This window comes from Xiphophorus couchianus, chromosome 5, assembly GCF_001444195.1.
Source record: "Xiphophorus couchianus chromosome 5, X_couchianus-1.0, whole genome shotgun sequence".
NCBI classification, from domain to species: Eukaryota; Metazoa; Chordata; class Actinopteri; order Cyprinodontiformes; family Poeciliidae; genus Xiphophorus; species Xiphophorus couchianus.
In genome coordinates, this window is record NC_040232.1 from 17,641,574 (window position 1) to 17,664,564 (window position 22,991).

The window sequence follows — 22,991 nt, forward strand, 5'->3', positions numbered from 1 at the left end:
GGTGGATGCTTATTCAGCCATTTTACAAATATATACATCTGAAAAACATGACTAAAATGTAACATTTCTGTATTAAATATTAAAAATATATATAATTTTACGTATTTTCACTTGGAAAAGCAGAACATTTATGAAAAAATCTGTGCGATTTTAAATAACCCTAAATAAAATCCAGTGCAACCAATCGCCTTCTGCTGTCTAATGTGTAAATCTAGTCTGTGTGTAATTTTACCCATCTATAGATGTGGCTGTTCTGTGAAGATGGCAGAAGTTTCTTACAGGTCAAACAATGCTAAAACCAAGGAATTAGCACAGCAGACAGGTTGGGGTAAAAGTGGTGGAGAGGTTTACAGTAGGACTAGTTTATAACAAAATATACCTAGAGTCGAACATATGTTTTTAATCCATCAACTAAAAATGGAAAGAGCATTGCACATCTTCAAACCCACAAAGACGATACCATCTGGCTACATTTACTGCCTGGAAAAGGAGAGTTTTTATCTGGGAAGCAACCAAGATGCATGCATAACTCTGAAGGAGACCAGAGATCAAAAGCTCAGGTGGGTGAATATGTTGACAGGATTAGTTGTGTGTCTGACCCTTATGGAAAACTGGAAAAAGGACAGTCAAAATAAACCCTCTCTACTAGCTACCACAAGCCATGTAGGAGCCCAGACAAATGCATGGAAGAAGGTACTGTGGTCAGAAGACACCAAAATTACAGACATTGTGCATTGCTCTGAACAAACTGCCCGTTGTGACAAATAAGTTGCAGCATTATGCTATGAGGACACATTTCTTTACCAGGGAAGTTTATGGGAAGATGAGTAAAGCATTTTTCTCAACATTGAAATAATAAATATTAGAAACCACCTTCAACTTTATTAAGTCATTACTAAGTGTCTACTCTTGAAAAATATCTACTTAAAATATGAATAACAATAAAATTGCTATATTATCCTTGGTTCATTTTTAAATGCAAAAGGCAATTTCATTTTAAGTACACAGAGCTTAAGAACACAAAGCTTTATTACAATTACTTGAGCTAAAGGGAACGTGTATTGTTATAATATAAAGTAATCATCCAGATCTAGGTGTATTTAAAGTTTAGTGGTTCTTCTAAAAGGAAAAAGCGTTTCCAAACAAATTTTGTTGTTTTAGGAGAGAACAGGCCACTCAAAATGAGGCGGAAGAGACGCATTCTCGTTGTCACTCCGGCCCATTAGGTGTCAGTAACACAAAGCAAACTTGCAACACAACAACAAGAAGAAGAAGAACAAGGACGGATCGCAGGCTGATTTCAACATCGCGCCAACGTAAATCAGTTGGTAAACGTCGCAAGTTTATCGTCCATTTCCATTGTTAGCTTCAGAAAGTTTAAACGGCGCCATGGCTGACAAGATGAGCATGTCCCTGGATGAGATTATCAAGATGAACAAGAGAGAGGGCCGCGGCGGAGAAGGAGGAGGCTTCAGGCGGGGAGGAAGTTCAGGTCGAGGCGGTGGATCGTCGAGGCCGCCGGCGGCGGCGAGGAGCCGAGAGAACAACTTTCACCGCGACAGGAACAACAGAGCAGCTCCTTACACCAGAGTAAGGCAGAGAGGCTTAAATAGTTGGTCGTTTGTGTCTGAGCAATACTCGCTATAACTAGCTTCTCTCTATTGTTTGAATCTTGGTAAATGGACGTGCATCAGTACCTGAACCACTTTATTTAAAACTAGTTTGTTTATTGGCTGCAAACCCCTTTCCTACTGGCAGCAATGACAAATCCCTGTTCAGAAATATTTCCACGAGAAAGATGGACAGTCACAATGCTGGAACTGGAGAAATGCCACCCATTGCTGCACAGTCTGTAATTAAATGCAATTTATGTATGTAAACATTATAAGTATAGGAGAAGGTATCACAAGAAGCCTGATTACAAAGAATATGTATATACCCTGATAAAGCATGTGCAACTTATAAACTTCAAGCTACATAGCAAGAAGACCAAAGAAAAACCCTGGGTTTGAATGTAAAATGCATGAGGCCAGATTTAAGCATGCTGTTTGTTCTAAAAATAACACGTTAAAGCTGATGTTAAAGGACTAACTCCATGGTCTGCAATGTCACATTAAAAAAAATAACAAAATGTACAAATAAAAATAACAAAAACTGGATAGATGTCAGGCTTTGTTTAAATTGGCACATAAAATTATCTTTGTGGATCATATTTTTTTAAGTTTACATTTGAGACATGTTTAAGGTAGAAAGTGAAAATACTGGGGAAAAGGTTTTCCATATTCTTGGTTCTAGAGAGTGTTATAAAAGCATCGACCAAATTTCAGAACAGGTTTTAAAGTCTTTGAAGGTGTTATGAATGCCGTTTTTACTACTAGTAACATGCAATGATCAAACTAAAACAGCATTGCGCTATCAGTTGACAAATTAACCTCAGTTTTTTCAAGAGACAACACAGTAGATGTGGAGGAGAATAACCTTTAATGGTCAACCCAGACATCAAACTATAAACAAAATAAAGAATAATTCGGTGGGTTGCCCATATACTTTTGTGTTCATGCTTGTCCCTGTGAAATTCAGCAATTTTATTATAACATTACTTTTTTGCTCTCCGCAGCCCAGAGAGCTGCCAGACAAATGGCAGCATGACATGTTTGAGGAGAATGAAGGTGGAGGAAGTACAGTACCAGAAAGAAGAGTAGACGATAGTAGCAAGCTTCTGATTTCCAATCTGGATTTCGGCGTTTCTGATTCCGATATCAAGGTGGTTTTGGAAATTTTTTTCAATCTTGTTTCCTCTAACCGTGAGATGCCCACATAACTTACATTACGCTCTGCTTTTCAGGAGCTGTTTGAAGAATTTGGCCCCATAAAGACTGCATTGGTACACTATGACCGGTCGGGCCGGAGTAAAGGAATGGCAGATGTCTACTTTGTAAATAAAGCTGATGCCATCAAAGCCATGAAGAATTACAATGGTGTTCCTCTTGATGGTGAGGTTTTTTTTTTTTTTGTAACTGTTATCTATATCTTGGGTGTCACAATAGAGGTTCATCACGTCATTGCTTTTGCTTTTCAGGTCGTCCCATGAAAATCCAGCAAGAATCATCAGAAGTTCAAACACAGAGGTGTGCAAAACTTGATAGCAAGTGATATTTTTTATTTTTGCTTTTTGTTTTAGAGTGAAGAAATATAAGGGATTTTTAAAAACTTTTTTTATTGGTGTGTATGCAGCTCCAGCAGAGGTTTTGACCGCAGCAGGCTCGGTCAGCCCCGGTTTGAAAGAAGACCAGGTGGGAGCAGTGGAGGTTTCAGAGGTCGAGGGAGGGGAGGTGAAAGAAGACCCCAGCTGTCAGCAGAGGAGTTAGATGCTCAGTTGGACGCTTACAAATCAGAGGTATGCTACTGAATAACACTTTTTTGTTGTTGTTTCTACTTTCTCTGTATATGTTCATATTGATAATTCTATGATTATTATCTCTTTCTTGTTTTAGTGTAAGATGGACACCAGTTAAGAACGCTCAGGGTGCTTCTTGTTTTTGTTTCTTTTTTTTTTTTTTTAACAGTATAATGCATCAAACGTTTTGAGGACATTTTATTTCAAGGACCATTGTGTAAACATTTTTATTGTATAATTTTTTTTTATTGCTGTGTTTAGGGCAATTTTGTTTTGAGAATAAATTCGGTTTATATGAACAATAAATTGCCCAAAGCAAGTAGTTCCATTTGGATTCCTTTTTTTATATTGTAAATGTGATTCTGTGACAGTCTGTTTACTGTAACAATAAATGTTGATATGAATCAATGTTGTCATTTGTCACTATCTCGCCAGGATGTTAGCATAAAGAAACATATCAGCAAGGTGTTCAGGGCATGGACTAAAACTGTCACGTTTTTTGTATGTAGCCTGTTGCTTAGTTGTCGTTCGAGATCCGGTGTAAAGTCTGTGAAGGACTGGGGAGCCATGTCATCTGCTGGTGTTGGCAGTGCCACAGACCCACTGCCTACATTACACAACACATTGTTGTAATTCATGCCAAACGAAACCTGATCAAGTGCTAAGTACCTTTATTGTGCTGCACATGACATTTCAGTAGCCTCCCGTTTATGTATTGCAAGTAGTTTTTATTGATCTGAGTATTGTATTTGTCTGAGAAGAAGACTTTTGGGTGCTCAGAAGTATCTATTTTCATTTTATTCAAATTATTTGAAATTATTTTACTCTATATATCAATTCCGTCTAACCCTGTTATTGTTTCATTACACCATTGTTCACGTTAACGCAGGAAGGAAAGACTGTTGAAAATGTGACTCCCAGCAAATGCACCCTAAAGAGCACTGAACAATGGCATTTCTTGAAACAAAAAGTGAAATATCATCTAACTAATGTAAATTGTTTTGAAGAACATAAAAGGACAACTCATGAATTAAAAATAAGGATTTACCACTGTAGGTGGATGCTTATTCAGCTATTTTACAAATATATACATCTGAAAAACATGACTAAAATGTAACATTTCTGTAATAAATATTAAACAAATATATAATTTTACTTATTTTCACTTGGAAAAGCAGAACATTTATGAAAAAATCTGTGCGATTTTAAATAACCCTAAATAAAATCCAGTGCAACCAATCGCCTTCTGCTGTCTAATGTGTAAATCTAGTCTGTGTGTAATTTTATCCGTCTATAGATGTGGCTGTTCTGTGAAGATGGCAGAGGTTTCTTACAGGTCTGCGCGCGCCGCAGTACGTCAGCCGCGTGCAGCGCGCGCGGCCCCGTGCCTGTAAACGGGGCGGCGCCTTTCCCTTGTTCGCCATACTTACTTACACAAGGGCTCAGAGCAACGAACGCACCTACTGCAGAGGCACCTGAAATCACTGCGGCTTTTTAACTTTAAGGTGAGTCCTCGCGGTGCAAAAGCCACCAGATAACATTGACCTGAATCTATTTCTGGTCCTCGCTCTGCTTTGAGTCGGTCTTGTCTTGACGCTGCTCGCGCTCTGACGGATGATAACTTGTCACGCTCGTGCTAGCTGCAAGGCACAGCTAGCTTGGCTGGATTGTTTCCCAGCCGCCTGTCTTTTCTCCTAGTCCCACCCTGCAAGAAAGGGCCGACGCCTAGAAAAGTTGAGCCTTATTTTGAAAATGTTTATTCATTCAATAATGTAACGTCGTTAGTTTTGAGATCTGCTCTACTGTCGCTGAAGTGTTGTGTAAAACGCAGCTTATACAACGGTTTTCCTGGAAAAAAAACCCCAATCCTGTTTGTTAGCTTGTAGCCTTCACATTCATGACATTTACACTTTTTTCAGAGGAGCAGTTTATATTAATCACTATGGTAGGAATGCATTTTCCTGTTTACATACTCCACCTCTTCCACGAACTATTTTTTTAATATTATTACTACCTTAGAGCTACACACATGACCAAAATACAAATGAAATGTAACTTGCCATTGCACTGACGTCTTTATCAGGCTTGATTAAAATATATCTATAACCTTGTTTTAGGATCTTTCACAAAAGTTTCACAGCTATAATTCTGTACCTATACTTTATAGGTACATCACTGAAGTGTTGATCTAATTTACCTTCTATATCTTAACGAGTCAATTAGCAGCTGAGCTGAGGATCAAACAATAATTGCTGTCATATTTTCAGCTATAAAGATTTAAAGTATTTCATCAAACCATCAATAGAGGAAATTATTTTAAATTTCAAAAGTGGTGTTGCCAATGATACTGTTTGTTTTTCCTAACATCTTCAATTAGTTTGTCATTACCACATTTATAATAACTAAGTATTTTCCATGGTAATAATGAATGAGAATGTTATATATAACAACCCATTCAGTAAAATAAGTGAAGTTGGACAAACAAAGAGGGGCTCTACTGCTAATAGATCAGGTTTTATCTGAATTCATTTTGTAAGGGGATATGATTTTTAAGATGGCCAGCACCATCATAGAAGCTGATGATAATGCAATAAAGTGTTTTTTTTCCCTGTATGCCATGCTGTCACTTAGGAAGAGCTGTATAACAACTTCTGGTGGTTTTTGCCTTTTTATGCATTGATCAGTATGAGATTCTCATGGTTTTGAAGTATTATGATGATGATCATTGTAAGTTTGTGATGTATTCACTTTTATTCAAAAGAGAAAAGGAGCAACTATTCCTTTTGCTTCATGATACTGTCTATATTATGTTTTATATAGCGTTTATTAATTGTGTGACATAAACGTTAGCAAAACAAATATAAACACCCATTTTATATTGGTATTATCTTTTGTGTGCTCTTTGAAAAGTTATCTTATCCTGTTCTTCTCTCTTTAAAGCTGATATTAGCTGATTGAATTTTGCCAACTGCAGATTTAAAACCATGTTGATTAAAAGTAATGGGACCCCTTTTGGTTTCCACATTATGTTCTTGTTTTCTTTCTAGACTGGATGTATTTCCAAATTGCTGAACTTGTTTTGTTTTGTAAGCACAAGGAAAGTATATTGCCTTCTCTGAGCAGTTGTGTGCTTCAAAATGTTTTGGATCAGGCAGCGTTGTATTGCGTTGATTCATTCAACTGGAAAACAATCTGCCGTTTTTGGTACCTCCTCTAGTGTCTCATTAAAAGTACTTTAAAATGTATGCAAAATATCAAGGAAATATTAGCAGTTTTGAATCTGTAGCAGAATGCTTTGATGCCTTTTGATGTGCCTTTTTTCCTGTTTAATTTTATTTGACTATTTTGCCACTGCACCTTATAGCTAAGATTCGGGTAGAGACACACGGAAACATTTTGCTCAATAAGGTTGACATCTGCAGTTGCCAAACATGCCTTTCCCTTTCAAGCGTTTTCCACATTCCAGCAAAGATTCAGCTACAAAACTAATGATCAAATTGTCTTTACAGCATGCTGCAAGTTACAAAATGCCTAAAAAAATTCATCTGAAATTATTTACCAAGTTTTGTTTTTCATGCACGGTGAGATGTTTTTGTTGTTTTGCCTGAACCATAAAATGATCACTCATAAAGTAGCTTAAAAACAAACCTATTTCCTCAGAAGTGTTCAGACATTTGCACTGAACGGAAATGAATATAAGTGGAAACAGCAGCCATGAGAACTGTTACGAAAGACCAGCAAAAAAAAAAAAAGTGGAAGAATGTTTGGATGTTGGTTTTAAATTGTAACACAACAAACATAAAAGTAACAACAAAAATTATAAATTAATTGTAGTTTCGTGTTTTGGCAAGAGATCACACATAGATTATAGGGTTGCAACAATATGATCCTGCATACAGTCACAATCTGAAACAAATATTCCTCCTGAAATTAAAAAACATCCTCAACTAGACCAAATTCACACAAAATCAACAGATCCCCAAATTTTTTTTGATTTTACTGCAAATGTTTCTCAAAATTGGTCAAAAACATTGACTGCTGCCTCAGCCTTATTTGGTGTCAAGTTATAGTCCGTGATCGACACATTGAGTTATAAAAGTCACATGTATCATCATACATTAGCGTAAATATTGTAACAATTTTTTACAAATGTCTCCAAATTAGCATCACAAAATATGTGAGTTTGATTACAAAAAACACAAAAACAATCTCAAAATCTTGGGGGGACTTTAATATTCATTAATATTTTAACAGTTTTATGCCACAACCGGCCGTTTAAGTACATTCAGATTTTTGATGTGGCCCAAAATGAAACTGACTTTGACACCCTTGCTCTAATGGAAGTTTGAGTGGAAAAAAATCCCAGCTTGAATCTGCTAACCCCAGCTGTGACTGCTAACTTTTAGGGTTAGCAGACACAGTCATTTAGTTAATTGTGTTAAATCACAACTCGTATCAGAATATAATTTTTCAAAATAAATATAAACAATATCCAAATTTCCCAAGGGCCATAATTTTACAAATTGTTTAAGGGATTTATGAGAAGCATTAAAGTAGCTACAGCTCATAATGGTGTAATGTAATCAGAAGTGGCACCAAATCATGTATCAACACAGGCAGCATAGGAGAGCCAGGATATAGAGGTGAAGAATCCCAAAGTTTGGTTTATAGGAACTTCTGCTGCACCAGTTTATAAAGACCCAGCATCATTCACTCTCCCTTTGTGTAAAGTTTCCTGTCTTATTCAGTGGCTGGCCTGATTGTTTCCACACAGAGCTGGGTGTGGTGATTTTCTCTCATAGGATTACTGTGAATCCTTTGAATCTCATGTTAGCACTTTGTGTGTTACTTCAGTACAAGTGAACAATTTGACAGGATGGGTAAGAAATTAAGCTATTTTGAGAATGTATCTATAAAGGCATAAGTCAACATTGGTCATTATCTCACAACTACTGGAGACATGGGGCTCTTCAATTAGCCTTTTCTATGGAAGAGAGAACTGAACTTAGTCATCAGTTACATAATTTATTTACTCTGAGGGCCTCTTCTTTACCAGCTTCTCATTTGGTAATTTATATATAGCGTTGGTCTAAATTTAGTCTCTTGCAGATTTGATTTATTATTTGTGATGACTTTAATATCAAATGATTTTTTTCAATACAATGTTTCCAGTCAATTATTCCATTCTCTGCACAGGTGACTGTAAATGACTGTAGAAAAATGTATGAGGCTGCTCTAGTTTTGTATAAAGTTGCATTAAAATTTTACTCCTAACAATATCCACAAATCCAGAGAGATGCTCGAAGATGTACATAGATCTTTTATTTTTATCACAAAGAAAATGTGGGAAAAAAACCTCTTGACTTTTTTCTGGTAGAAGACCAAATGTATCTAGGTTTTGTGGAAAATTGAAGGGGGATATATGAGGCAATTTTTTTGCAAGGAGGGCAGCTTGTTTAGCCCTAGAGCTTCTCACGCTATATGCTGCTGGTACTGTGGCTTCGACATTCCTGTCATGACTGTTTGAGCAGATCAGATAGGAGACCAGGACAGAGGTATGCACAGAGATTCACACTTTACTGGGATGAAGAATCATAGTGATCATATGTCTAGGGATTTATGACATATGATCATAAATCCCTAGACATATGATTTATGTCTAGGGATATAACCATATCCCTAGACATCATTATAGGATGATCCTTATTATCGTCCTTACATTATAGGATGATCCTTATTGTCATCCTATAATGTAAGGATGAAACATCAGACTCTCTATGCAATCAGGCTGAAGTTTGGTAATAAGGTAACTTCTCTGGTCCCCTCATACAGAAGTCCTCTAAATGCTGCATGGGGTCTTGAAGTCAAGCAATGATCTAGGGTGACTGTACAAAGAGAAATGATCCTTAAAGAGACAAACATGTCACTTTGGACTTTCCTGGCTGGATATGTGTTAACAAAGATAATGTTTAATGTGAGTGTGTTGTAATCATTTAACGGTTATTAATTGCTCGTCTCCGAAATCCCTGTGGGATAATTTAAGTAATATATTTATCTTGGTTCTGTGCTGGTCTATGGGGTAATTTCATGACTTAACCCAAATGTCTCTGCACAGCTTTAACCTGTAAATTCTCCAAAAGGAGCCCCATCATTCAGTTTACTGCTCTGTTTTCCTCATCGGACTGCTTTAGCTATAGAGTAGCTACACCAAATTTTTTTAAAACATCATCCTGCGCTAAGACAGTAATTCACAAGAATCGACACAAATCCTAGAGATTTAAAATATTTAGACTGCATAACTTCAGTCTCCCAACATGTCTGTGGGGCTGTTGCAGGCTGTGTGTGGGATGGTTGTAGTGTGAATGTCAAGACTCTTGGAGTAAACAGAGCTCTTCCTGCCTTTGTTACTTACTCTGCTCTTGCAAAGGAAATTATTCCAGTGTTAACCTCCTAAGCTTTTCCATGGGGAAGCGCAGAAGGACTATTATTTGCTTTCATAATAGCCAGCTGTTCTGGCTGCATTGGAGACTTTATTACAGATGTTATGTGTCTTTATGAGGACAAAATAAATGTTCTTAATATTCTTAATTCAAAGAAATTTCCTGGACTGCAGCCCATATTTTATATTTTATAAAAAATAACTCCAATATAAATATTACTTAATGTAGGAAATGTAATGAGTGCAAGATGCTGTCTTTTTTTTAACATCCCTGTTGGCTCAAGTTTGTCATTCCAGGGCATGTCAGTCGTTTTTCCATGACCTAGACTTCGCCATATCCTGGTGGAGAGGCTTTCTGTCATGTGATCCATGACACCTAATTCAATTCATGACTCATTTTGATGACGTTACTTCAGCGCAGGTTTCAGATAGCAGAGCTGGGGCAGCAGCACCAAGATAAATGAGGCTTTTTGTACAACCTGACAGCAGCACACCAGATGCATTGCAGTACAGAATACAAAACCTCTTCAATCAGAATTTGAAATTAGGGTGGTTAAATGTATCTATAGGTGTTTATCTTTGTTTTGGTTATTTCTTTGCACTTCTGTTTTCTTTTACATTCCTAAATTCTCAGCTTGCTTTGCTGCTGTTCTGATGTATGTTATTAATTTCTCCAGACATGGCTGAGGATGAGGTGACCCCAGAGCAGCTAGCAGCCATTGCCGCCGAAAATGAGGAGCCAGAGCCAGTAAACTATAAACCACCAGCGCAGAAGTCTGTGAAAGAGATCCAGGAGCTGGATAAAGATGACGAAAGTCTACGCAAATACAAAGAAGCCCTGCTTGGCCCCGGGATCACTGAAATTGGTATGTCGGAGTATGATTATGTGCCTGATTGGGGGAGGAGGTGCTGCTGCTGTTGAAATTGTTTCTAGAGTTTCATGGTTTAAGAAGCTTAAATCTTAAATCCCTTCTGGTGTTAAAAATTGTTATTGCTGTAGGATTGTGTTGGAAATGAGGCTAATTATTTGAGATATAGACATTAACAGCTGATGTGTTTTTTTTGTAAGCTGTAAAAAACTGAAGAACTAAAAAATATTCTGCTGCAAGTTTAGTGTTTTATAGAAAATGTTTTTTGCTCTAAGAATTGAGGGATCTGTAGGTAAACCAAATGTAATGCCATGACATGTGTTTTTACAAACCGTCTTTAAATGGACCATGAGCGCACACAGTGTCTGTTTTATGTCTGTGTGGATCAGCGAGGGGAGATGTGTTGCTCAGCAGAGCAGCACGCCGGTGTGCGTTAGTCATGGCAGCAAACCAGCCAAAGTCAAAAAACTGGCCATTTTTTTCAAAATTAACTGAGTAAATTGAGCTGAACTGCTGGATTCAGATAATGTTAGCTAAATGGTGACAAACTCATCCAGAGCAATACATCACATTAAGCTCATTAACAAGAATACTAATGTTGTTGTTATCTATGCTAAGAGATGGGAAGTAGCTAGTTACATTTACTTGAGCAATTTTATAGAAAAAGAGCTTTACGGAGTAGCTTTACTGCACTGTACTTTTTGCTTTAACTTGATTCTTATGAATTGTTTCTATTCTTACTTGAGTGAAATTTCTTTATACTCTTTTCAATACAAGTAACTTCAACAAATAAAGAACAAACTCATTTTAACCATAAATGTATGAGATACAGAAACACCTACATACTTGTTTCTATACCAGCTTTGTTGTTCTAATGTTATTTTCTGTCTGATGAGCCTGTTGGGTCATTTGGACATTAATAAGATATAATAAACACTACATATTGACACTGGAAGTACTTTACTCTGTTCTAATATAAGCATTACCTACTGTATGTATTTATGTAAAATTTAATAGTAGAAAAAAGAAAGATTTGCGAAAGGCCTGAATGTCTTTGGTATATATTTTTTGGTCATTTTTAAAAATGTAGTCTTTAAAATGCCATAATTGGCACATGGTTTTATATTTTATCTTTTTGACATTATTTTTTAAAATATTAAATCAGATTGTATGATCACTTATGTAGCCTTTAGTTTAATCAAGCACTTTTTTGTTTTACTCTGGAGTACTTTCTTGGAATGCTACTTTTTTACTTGTGTAAAAGTAAGTTGAAGTAGTGCAATTTTTGGCTTCTCTACCCACTTCTGCCAATGCTGGTTATTCAATGCCATGAATAAAACCAATAACTTTTTCATTTTTGTGCAGACGTTTTGGTAACTATTGCTTTTCACATATTTAAAATAAATCTTTATTGTCATAATAGAGCAGAGAGTCAGGGAGGAGACATTAGACCAGAGGCCAGCAGCAGGGACGATGATGCAGGGTCTTCTCAGGTAAGATTGTAACTTACTGAGAAAAAGAGAGATCTGTTGCAGGAGGAAACCAGGCAGGTATCAGAACAGGGTTTCTATAGATATTTCAGAATCATCCTCATTCACACCAAAATATTCTTGCCTGTATAGCTAGCATACTATTTCTCTTAAAGTTTATTTCTCACACCTCTTTGTCTGATCTTTGCATTTAAACTAAACAGACTTCAAATATTGGAGACTTTAGTATCTTAGATTTTTGCAACGTACGAAGCTAAAGTTTATGCTACTCTAGGAATAATTACTCATCATTGTTTGGTAACTCATTCACACCTTACATGTCATTGTATATATTGATAAAAAAACATGGTTATTTTATTTTACACAAAGGTTTATGGATTTATATTAAATACAAAGCTAAATTACTGGACCCATAAAAATAAGCTGTAGCCTCCAAACTAAATTCCTCTGGATCTGGGTCTCTGTTTCCTAATGTCATTACCCAATAGCACCCCATAACCTACTCAAGAATTACAACAAATAAAACCATATGACCGATGACTGGTTAGAGTTTGTATGATGAGAACCATGTGTTGTACAAAATGCAACTAAAATGGGAAGCATATCCTCAAATATTAATTTGATGCATACTTGTTCAATATATGGCCTTATTTGTGAATTTCTGCATTAACTGCATCAAAAATTTTGTTTCTGGTAGAAAATGAGGCAGAGATCTACCACATGATAATAAAACAAAATAAAATTAATTGCAATGATTTTATCTGCATTTAAGTAAAAAATGTAAACTATTAGAACTTTTTCAATAATCATTTACTAATCTTCATTTGCATTAAAGCAAACTGCTGGCCAGCTTTTGCATGCTTCCAGTGGTATTTCAACTATTTTTGGTGATGAACTTCTTTGAGGTTCCAATGTTTAATTTCAGTCACCCAGACTAAAACTCCTTCCACATAATCTCTATCAGTGAAGTTGAGCTTCTCTAAAATAAATTTACTTTCAGTCAGAAGAACCATGTTGGTCAAATTAAAGGGTTAAGTCTGCTTGGAGTATGTATAATTTTGAACTAAACAGTGTTCATTATGTTATAAGTTCTTAAACGAGACAGCAAAACATATCCTATGTTGTTATGAACACACACTCACTGCTGGCTGACTTTATGTTGGATCAGTGATGTGATCAGCTTGGTCTTCATGTTTTTCCAGCACTGTGATCCAGTATCCATCGGATTGAACCATGAATCCATTTGTTTCTAATTGTTTTTGCTACACTGCAACCAAGAAACTAAAGTCTAATTACCAAAGAGAGTGCCTGAACTACAGCAGAAGTGTCCCAGTTTCAGCTCCCTGGAGCTCACATATTTAAACAGCTGCAGGATGCAGGACTCGCATCATGCGCAGGCCTCCTGCAATGCTGCAGCAACTGGACTAATAAATACTTCAAGAGTTCCAGAATAGCTTTAAAGAACTTAGAAATATTTACAGTAATATTTGGGATTGCTGTAATCTCAACGTATATTAAGGGTATATTAGCATGTTGGACATTAGTTCAATCATTTTCACTACAGCAAATGTCTGAACTGCTGGATACCACCAACTATACATTTCTCAGATTGGTGGGAATGTGCGTAAATAGCCTCACTCCTTGCCTCCAGACTGACCCACTGTGGGCCAGATGACTACAGATCCTCATATCTGATGGTTGTGTATCCCAATAGTTGTCAGCTCTGGTGCTCTAGAGCCACTGTCCTATATGTTTTAGGTGTTTCCCTGCTGCACACACATGACTTAATTACATGGGTGATTAACAGGTTTCTGCAGCATTGTTGGCATACTGGAGGCGTAATGAAATTATTTGATTTAGATGGATTGGGGATAGTGGACCCTCTAGAGAGTCATGGTTTAGAAATACTCATCCAGCTGATGTCTGTACTGCAGTTTGTGATTGATGTTTCAGGACACTGCATCTGTGTAATGCTGTATAATAAAGGTTGCTTGAAGAATCAAATTTGCATCTGTCTGTAAAGTTTGAGCTCTTAGCCTTTGGTTAGCAATGACCTGAAACTAAACTTGTAAGGAAGAAGACAAAATTTGTGGTTCTTGTCATGTGAGGTTAAAAAATGACACTAAAATGTTTTTTTTTGTTCAGCCACACACAGTTTAATGATGTCCACTAACTTCCCTTAGCACTGACATGTAAACCTATCATAATGCAGTCAGAGATACTGATACTAAAAGAGAGCATTTCTGCCAGTCTCAAAGTTGTGTGTTGAATTACCAAAGTGGCCTAATTCATCCCTCCAGAGAACATATCTGAGTTACTGTATAGTCCCATAGTGGTGCACTTTACACCATTGCTTCTGACACTTTGCATTATAATTGGTGATGTGACACTTGGACACTCAGCCATGGAAACCAGTTAAATTCTTCCCATTCACTGTTCTTGAGCTGATCTGAAGGCCACATGAAGTTTGAAAATCTGGACCAGAAGCACTGAGCCTCTTCATAACTGGTTTTACATCATGGCTACCATCTTGTGACGGTGTTGCTGCCTTCACCCATTACTTTGACTTTGCCAACAATACAAATAACACTTGGATATGGAATATTTACTAGATAAGACGTTTTATGACTGAACTGCTTGTACAGGGGGCTTCCTGTCATGATACCATGCTGGAATTCATTCAGCGCCTGAGCAACTCAATCTTTAATGCTGGATTTTATGTTCATGTGGGCAGAAATGTTCAGAACCCCTAAAATCAGTGATTTGGTTTGCAGTATTTAAAGATAGACAGTCCTTTAAAAAATGTGAGTACAGTCTAATTATTCTGTTGCTCATTAAGGAAAAGTCACACAACAGTCAAATGTGACTAATATCTCACTTTTTCACTGCATGCCGAATTCAAATTTTTTCTACAAAAAAGGTCTTATTTATGCCACTTTAATATCTGGAACTAAATCAGATATCCAATAGTTTTCAAAGCATCTGAATGGTCATGTCACAGTTTTTCTGACTTTTTCTGTTAATTTGAGACTTGCGCCAGAAGAATCAAGATACAGTAAACTTAGACGCAAATAATGTTTAAAAATTATAATTTTGGGAAATTATGAAAGAAGTCTTTGTCAGTGAAGCTCATTACATCATAATCCCACCACTCCTGGTTCAACTATGGATCCAAACAGACTTCTGTACACAAGTTGGAGTCAGTGCTCCACAAAAGACCATTTCTATTAGTTGGACATTCTTTTTATTAGCGTCTTCATCTTATGATCATGTAGCAGTATTGCCATCTCCCATTGTTGAATAACTGCAATATTGATACATAGGGTGCGACATTCATCATTGCTGCCATATGACATTCTTCTTCTGCGCATTGCTTTGGAGTCGTAAACCGTTCACACAGAAGTCCGATTGCGAAAGCAGAAAAAAAAATCACATTTCAGAAAAACATCTGAATCAAGCATCAAGACCTGCTTTGTGACCGTAGCCTAACTGAAGTTGTTCCTGCTGTGGGAAGCTGATATTTTAAACCACAGCTTTGCCACATATCTTGAACTGGGAAAAGTTGATTATAAATTCTACTTTGGGCTTTGATGGGATGTTATTTCTAACATGGTATGTTCCAACAAAGCAATCACCAACCGTTGTCAGCATCCTTTGGAAAAGGACTCTGTTGTCAGGGTATTAATCTAAATATAGATTTTGTTTGTTTTTTAATCCCATCCAGATCCAAATGCTCCTAATGTCCAGGTGACCCGAATGTCTCTCATTTGTGAAAGTGCACCAAATCCCCTGGTGCTGGACCTGCAAGGTAAGCCCATTTTTTCATCCAGTTTGCACAATATTTTCCTATATTTATGGTCTTTTTTTTATTGGGGTCAAAATATCTCTAGAAAACCACAAGAGGTCTGAATGCAGCCAAATGTTTTTAAGCTAATCTCATGTGTAACAACAAAAATAAACAGAGCCTTACTTTCCTCACACCACCACACATCTCCTTATCCTTTGTCAAACCTGGAAGTGCTTATAAACGTATTTTACACAGTTGAAGTCATTTTACTCCCAGTGGAAAATCTCCAGCTGGCCATGATTTGAATCGGTGCAGAACATTCTGTCCCGTGTCTGCTGTGTGTTCCCTCGCATCACTGCAGCTTTTTGAAACTTCTCATCCAATTATGACAGCCTGCTCTGTAGATGCAATGGAGACGATACTGAGTTGGTGTCACATTTTTAATATTTCCACTGAATCTGAGAGCCAACAAGAGTAGTTCTGGTGTGCTTAGCTGAAGTAGTGAACCGTTGGATATATTTACATTTGATACGCTGAACAATGTGTGAATAATTTACTTTACCTCCTCTTTACAAAGTGTTGTCTTAAAGAAAAGTTTGTATGCATTAATTAGTAGAGGTGTCTTATTTATATAGACACAGTCAGAATCTGCTGACGAGTCATTGATTATGATGAGTTCAAGCTGACTTCATACTTGAACAGAATAAAAATAAAATAATAGGATATGGAGAAGCTATATAGCATGAGATTTGGGTCAGGGATGCTGGACATGGGGTCACCACACAAGGGACGCCCCATTCATTTTTAGACTCCTCTAGTTTAGGACTTGGAAGATGATCAATGCACGTAAACTACTGTGTTTGTATGCATGTTCTTTCACTTAAACAAATAAATTACGTTTAAGTGTCCAGAATAATAATAAAAACCCAGGGCCCAGAGTCTATATAAAATTCATATTTATTTGTGCGCTTGCACCAAAATATGGATTTAAATGTGGTGGGTGTGAGGAATAGGCTCTGCAGAAACCTAAAAATAAAACAAAGTTATCGTTTGTAGTTTCTCTGCTGAGTTGTCCTACTTGCAGTGCTGTAAGCTCTTCTGAAGAGACAGACTTTCTTGCAATGTATTTTAAGCAATCTTAAGGATTTCCTTATAGATTGTAATGATGTGAAAAAAAAAAGTCTTTGTTCTAAATTGTGATGACATTTGAACAACTTTACACAAAAAAAATAAAAACCGGATAATTATACTGAAATTTTCAGATCACAAAACAATTCAAATTTGTTTAGTGTAGAAAATAACTTTATACTTTTTTCCCCAGAAAAAAAACTTTGATCTTTAAAACTGAAACCTTCAGGGTGCTACAAAGTCAGAAAATACATTGTTTTATATATTGAGAACTGATGTTAATTGTGGCATTCATAAAGAAATGAAAAAAAAAGTTTTACTGCAAATTTCAGAACCGGCAGCATATTGGCATTAAGTATGGCAGATGTTTTTTTTGTTTTTTGTAATGAAATGAGGGAGAAACTAATTTGAGTGGGACTCTTGATTTTTGATTTCTGTCCTCAATTCTCATGACGGTCCAACTTTCCTTACAGGAGACCTAGAAGCCTTTAAGAAGCAGGCCTTCGTGCTAAAGGAGGGAGTAGAATACAAAATAAAAATCAGCTTTAAGGTAAGAACTCATGTCAGTCTCTTTTAGTAGTTATCTTTTTCTTCAAATATAGATATACATGGTTATATAGTAGTTATAGCACAGATTCAGTGTGACTGTAATATCCCTGAAATTGTAGAGTAATTCCTCAAAGACACTGACTCCACTTTGTGTTGTTCTTGTGTTGGGATATCACCATGTCAGTTACCATGGTGATATCCCCCAGCAGGTTTTAGTTTGCGTTTTGAGGAGAAATGGTGATAACTCATTTTACTGCCAGGCCCGATAATTTAGTTTTCCATCCATATTTTTTATCCATTGCAGCTCATTTCAGGTCTGCTATACTCAAAGAATTCACTTTGCAGAAGAGAACCCCCCCCTCCCCCCCAAATTACTAATTTTATTCAACTCTTGTTATGAAACAATAAATACTAATTTGTAAGATTTGTCTCTGCTAATATCTCAGATGATGTCTGTATTCTCAGGTGAACAAGGAGATTGTTTCAGGCCTGAAGTACGTGCAGCAGACATTCAGGAAAGGAATGAAAAGTGAGTCAGCAGCTTCTCCTGATGTCTTTTGAACCCCTTGTCCACAGACATTACTCTGCTGTCTCTGAAGCTCAGCAGGCTCTGTCCAAAACCAAACGGTAGTGACGACTCCCTGCAGCCAAATTCCTCACAGAGGCTCGTCTGGAGATCCACTCCACTTCAAAGGCCGTTTGGCTTTGCATCACCTGCCGCTAAACTAACGCTGTAAACAGCTGTCAGTTGGTTGTCAAATGTTTATATTGTTACATTTCCTCCAAAGCATCCAGACTGAAAAAAAAAGTAAAATCCTTAAAGTAACTGCTTGGTTTGTCTCTATTTTATTCTGCTTTTAAGAGACATAATTAAGGGTGAGTATTTACACTTATGCTAATGAAAAATGTCAAAACTGTGATAAATGTCTCTGCTGTTAATTAAAAATCTTAGGCTACAATATGCACTCTATAGTCAAGCTGTATTTTTTTAGTTAATTATTTCTTAGGAATATATTTTGATCCAGCTCAATCTTCTCTAAATGTTATTTTTTACTAATTTGCTTCCTAAAATGACCAGGTTGTATTGCGAGTTTTTCCACAATATTAAAAAGATGTAAAATGTATTTTTCCAGGATGGAAAAGTATCAAAATTAGTTTCTCCACACCTCCTATACTGTCTTTGTCCACATGATAAAAATCTGAATTAATAGAAACTGTTCCAACAACTTAGCTGATGGTTTTTACTTCAAATATTCATAGTTGTCCGTCTGTCCAGCCATTTACACATCCATCCTGTTTATTAATTTAATATAATCTTTCACGTTCATATTTGCCCATCAAACTGGTCTTTCTCTGTCCAACATCCAACCTGTCTCAAACGGTCCATTCCTTTAATAAACAATTCATTCAATCCCCCTTCATCCATTTATTATCTAACCAATATTTTTTCTTCCATCCAGCAAATCATCCATTTGTTGTCTTTGTCATATCTGCTGGCATGTCATCCGTCCATTCTGTCCTCTCTGTCAAATCTTTGCAAACTCTGTACTTAAAACCTGAGCTCAGAAACCGACTGGGAGCTCTGGAACTGAAGTCTTAAAACTTTTGGCATTTTGACTTGGAAAATTTGAGGGAACCCTGTTTAAAATAAAACACAGATGCAAGATAATTTATGCCAGTAGGTGGCATGGTTTTACCGTTTAATGGTAGATGTGACATAAAACCTTAGTTCTTTTTCTGTTTAATAGAACGACGGACATTTAAGAGAATTTCTGATGATCACAGCTTTCCTGAAAACCAGTAAGACAGTTTTTGTGAAGTTTTAGGTTTGATTTAGATGCAATGCTGTACTGATGGTCACCATGGAAACCTGAACTGTACAGCAGCTGGGCATTTGGAAGTGATTTTTTTCACATCTCTTTACTGTTAACACGTACTTTAACAGATTCAGCAATGATTAAATGGACAGGAAGTTCTCACACTGCCGATTAGATTTTTTTGGGAAACAGATTTCCCACAGAGCTCAAAAAGATGTTCCAATTTACAGAACATAAAAGTCAGACTTAATAAAAATAAAAATAAATAAAGTGAGCCTATGACAGATAAAACACATGAAGCAATATCAACCAGTAATATATTAATGACCAGCAAAGTAATGGGCTTGGTCATTTAAAGTGTAGTAAAGATGATAACATAACTAGCCAATAGAGTAATAGTTTTCAAGTCAATAACCTAATGATGTTTTATACAACAGACTTGTTTCAAATGTGGTCTTTATATGGAGGCTAGGTCATTTATTAAGTTTATTTTTGATTAACAAAATGCAAAAAAGTTTACCTGTAAGTGAACATTTAATTGGTGTTCACTTACAGACTGCTACATTCACAGGTTCTCATTTAATTAAAAAATTATGACCTATGCAAAGCTGCATTCAGATGTTATCCTCTTGGAATCGTCTGTTGCCCATCAACGTTTTGTTTTTAAATTGAATATATTGCAGAAATTCTTATGTTTTTGTTTTAGACATAGCTTCATTATTCAGTTTTGAACTAATCTTGAATGAACTCATTACCTTAAAGATAAACTAGACATAATTTTGTTGACATAATAAAACTTACAATGGGCTTAAAATCGCTTTATCAGAAGACAAGACTATAGAACTTGGACCTATTTGCAGATTGAGATTTCTTTATCTCTAGATATTGAACAAAATCAAACTAAGAGCAACAAACAGCGACAAACGATGAAACACAGAGTTAGTTGTGTCGCAGCCCTACCATGAAGACAAACTGACTAAACCATTTTCTGTTTTCTTGACAGTCGATAAGTCAGACTACATGGTGGGCAGCTACGGCCCTCGCCCGAATGAATACGACTTCCTGACCACGATGGAGGAGGCTCCTAAAGGCATGCTGGCCCGCGGCAACTACGTCATCAAATCCAAGTTTACCGACGACGACAAGCATGACCACCTGTCCTGGGAGTGGAACCTCAACATCAAGAAAGACTGGAACGATTAAAAGAGGCCTTTGTGTTTGGGGTGGAGGGTTGTTCCCCTCACCCCACCCCTCCTCTATCCCTCCTCCCATCCTCATCCTGTTGTCCACCATTTCTGCCTTCTTTGTTGTTACTTTGCATTTCATGCTCTCATGCCTTAGTTGTGGCCTGACTGTCTTAAGCTCGCCCTCCACCCCTTCCTCCCTCCGTCCATTTCATCACTACCTGCACGGCGGCTCATTGGTTGCTCACGATCCTCCTCTGTTCACAGACCTGCTATGTAGCACCAAGCCTCCTCACACCCAGCTTCGATCCTCCTGGTTTTAGCTGCTTGAAGAGATTAACCCCTCCCCCCGCCAGAATGGTGTCTTCCTCTTTCAGTATGAAGTACATGTGGACAAGCAACTGTACAATCAACTTTTGTTTGCCCTTTTTTATATCTAATTGTATCAATGGTTGTGTAATGTGACTGTATTCACATGTTAATCAGCTGTTGTATTCATAGCTAACCCCACCGCATCCGCTCTGCCCTTCCCTCCCACACACTACCATTCCTTCACTTGGTGTCTTTTGATACAAGAACCGATACCTGCCTTGTAACAGTTCGATCGGAGCTGCTCCGTAGCACCTTCACTAAATGTATTCACCCCCCCACCCTCCATCCAGGAGGGTGGGGCCAAAGTCAATAAGGAAGTGTCGAGTAGAAAAGTAGCTGCCTTATGTCTAAACTTATCAACGTGTCTTCAGTGTACGAGCAGCTTCCTCCTATCAGTTGGTCTGTTCCCGAAAGGCTTTGTTTCATCACCGTTTGTCGCCCTGCTGTAGTGGAGATTGTTACCTGCACAAGCCCACCGTCCCCCCCACCAATCTGAATTAATTCCTGCTCTCTGGAGTTGACTGAATGTTACGACTGAATTGGGGAAAAAAACGAACACAAAGTATTGGTAACCTTGCCTGACCCAGCCGTGAGGCCTTAGTACCAAACTACAGTCCTGTGGAGGAAAACTAACATTATGAAGCTGTTTTTGCTTATTGTTCCCTTTTTGCCTTATTGTACACCGTTCTCACTACATTGTTCATTTTGATTGTCAAGAGGAGGCGTGGAGGAGGCTGAGCCAGGCACCGCCTGCTGCTGCCGCCGCCGCCGGAGACCTCGGCGGTGTCTGGGCTCAACCTGCTGACTCACCCACCCACAACATGAGATCAGGTGACACTAAACTAACCAATGTTAGATAAAATTAAACTTGTACTGTACCAGAACATCTGGATGTAAAACACTTTGTTCTCGTTGCTATGTTTATTTTCCTGCGCCATACATTCCTTCACATTGTACAGTTTCTATGAAAACGCTGGCATGCTGGTGGGGTGTATTATATCATCATTTGTGGTTGCTCTTATTGGTCAATAAAGATTTTGTTCAACTTGGCCTCTGATGCAGTGCTTTGCAGTGAAGTAGTGTTTCACCATCGAAGCTTTAGGAAGCAGTTTATCTTTGCGGAAATTATCTTTGGCACACCTGCAGACTTTGACAGAGTTTTTGGCACTGCTAAGTTGAATTGAAACAAATTTTAAGTTGGTGCCTCTTTCAAGTAAATCAGTTTTAAATCTCCACAAGTTCCAGTTAGAGAACTGCTGCAAAGGGTGGCACGTTGGGGACACCAGGTCTCCATAGCAACAGTTTGGTAAATCTTTTAAACTAGCCTGTTTCTGTCCTACCAGCAGTCTTTAACTAACTCTACTGGATGCCTACATATTATATTATTTAGACTTTTTTATAGTGAGAGTCAAAGACTCTCACTATAAAAATATTAAAGATAACAAATATTCGGTGGACGTTTCTATTGTGAGTGTAAAGATGGATGAACACAAGAATCAAAGGAAAGAAGGATGAATGGACACCACAAAGTTCATAAAGAAGTACATTTTGTAAATACAAATATTCGTCCATTTTCATTGTTTCCAGACTAATCCAGACCTTGAAAATAATCAAATTCCAATTATTGAGTGGTATAGTTTGTGTCACTGTTGCCTGCAGCAACAAGGTCCAGGGTTTGACTCTCTATGGTCTTTCTGAAAGGAGATTGACTGTTTTCCCTCAGCATGTGTGGGTTCTCTGTGGGTACTCTGACTTCTTCTCAATCCAAAAACATGGCTGTTAGATTAATTGGTCTCTAAATTACCCTTAGCAACTTGTCTAGGATGTTCCTCCTTCGAAGACTGCAAGATATAGGCACCAGAAAAGCATGGCATCAGAAACTGTGTGAAATACCAGGTGATTTTATATGAAAAGCTAAAAGTAGGTCACCACTGGGTCTATCAGCAGGATATTGATCCA

At 37.3% G+C, this 22,991-nt stretch overlaps 2 protein-coding genes across 3 annotated transcripts; both read left to right on the top strand.

Moving 5' to 3' along the window:
* The first annotated feature begins 1,255 nt into the window (after positions 1–1,255).
* Positions 1,256–3,801, top strand: LOC114144929 (THO complex subunit 4-like). 2 transcript variants are annotated; one of them, XM_028018186.1, is made up of 6 exons: positions 1,256–1,590; positions 2,618–2,764; positions 2,846–2,993; positions 3,080–3,128; positions 3,244–3,397; positions 3,495–3,801. In XM_028018186.1, the coding sequence occupies exons 1-6, from the start codon at positions 1,390–1,392 to the stop codon at positions 3,513–3,515; spliced, it is 720 nt and encodes a 239-aa protein (XP_027873987.1). In that variant the 5' UTR covers positions 1,256–1,389; the 3' UTR covers positions 3,516–3,801. The 2 variants fall into 2 exon arrangements, with proteins under 2 accessions (XP_027873987.1, XP_027873986.1); XM_028018185.1 differs by having other exon boundaries at positions 1,258–1,590; positions 3,235–3,397.
* Positions 3,802–4,754: 953 nt separating this feature from the next.
* Positions 4,755–22,082, top strand: LOC114144273 (rho GDP-dissociation inhibitor 1-like). Its single transcript, XM_028016916.1, has 6 exons — positions 4,755–4,902; positions 10,514–10,702; positions 15,920–16,003; positions 17,584–17,660; positions 18,125–18,188; positions 20,480–22,082. The coding sequence occupies exons 2-6, from the start codon at positions 10,516–10,518 to the stop codon at positions 20,677–20,679; spliced, it is 612 nt and encodes a 203-aa protein (XP_027872717.1). The 5' UTR covers positions 4,755–4,902; positions 10,514–10,515; the 3' UTR covers positions 20,680–22,082.
* Positions 22,083–22,991: the final 909 nt, after the last annotated feature.

Coding starts and splice junctions, on each gene's coding strand:
- LOC114144929 (XM_028018185.1), top strand. CDS start 1,390: ATGGCTGACAAGATGAGCATGTCCCTGGATGAGATTATCAAGATGAAC. Junction 1,591..2,617: donor GAGCAGCTCCTTACACCAGA/GTAAGGCAGAGA, acceptor TGCTCTCCGCAG/CCCAGAGAGCTGCCAGACAA. Junction 3,129..3,234: donor TCAGAAGTTCAAACACAGAG/GTGTGCAAAACT, acceptor GTGTGTATGCAG/CTCCAGCAGAGGTTTTGACC.
- LOC114144273 (XM_028016916.1), top strand. CDS start 10,516: ATGGCTGAGGATGAGGTGACCCCAGAGCAGCTAGCAGCCATTGCCGCC. Junction 10,703..15,919: donor CCCCGGGATCACTGAAATTG/GTATGTCGGAGT, acceptor AATCCCATCCAG/ATCCAAATGCTCCTAATGTC. Junction 17,661..18,124: donor AAATAAAAATCAGCTTTAAG/GTAAGAACTCAT, acceptor CTGTATTCTCAG/GTGAACAAGGAGATTGTTTC.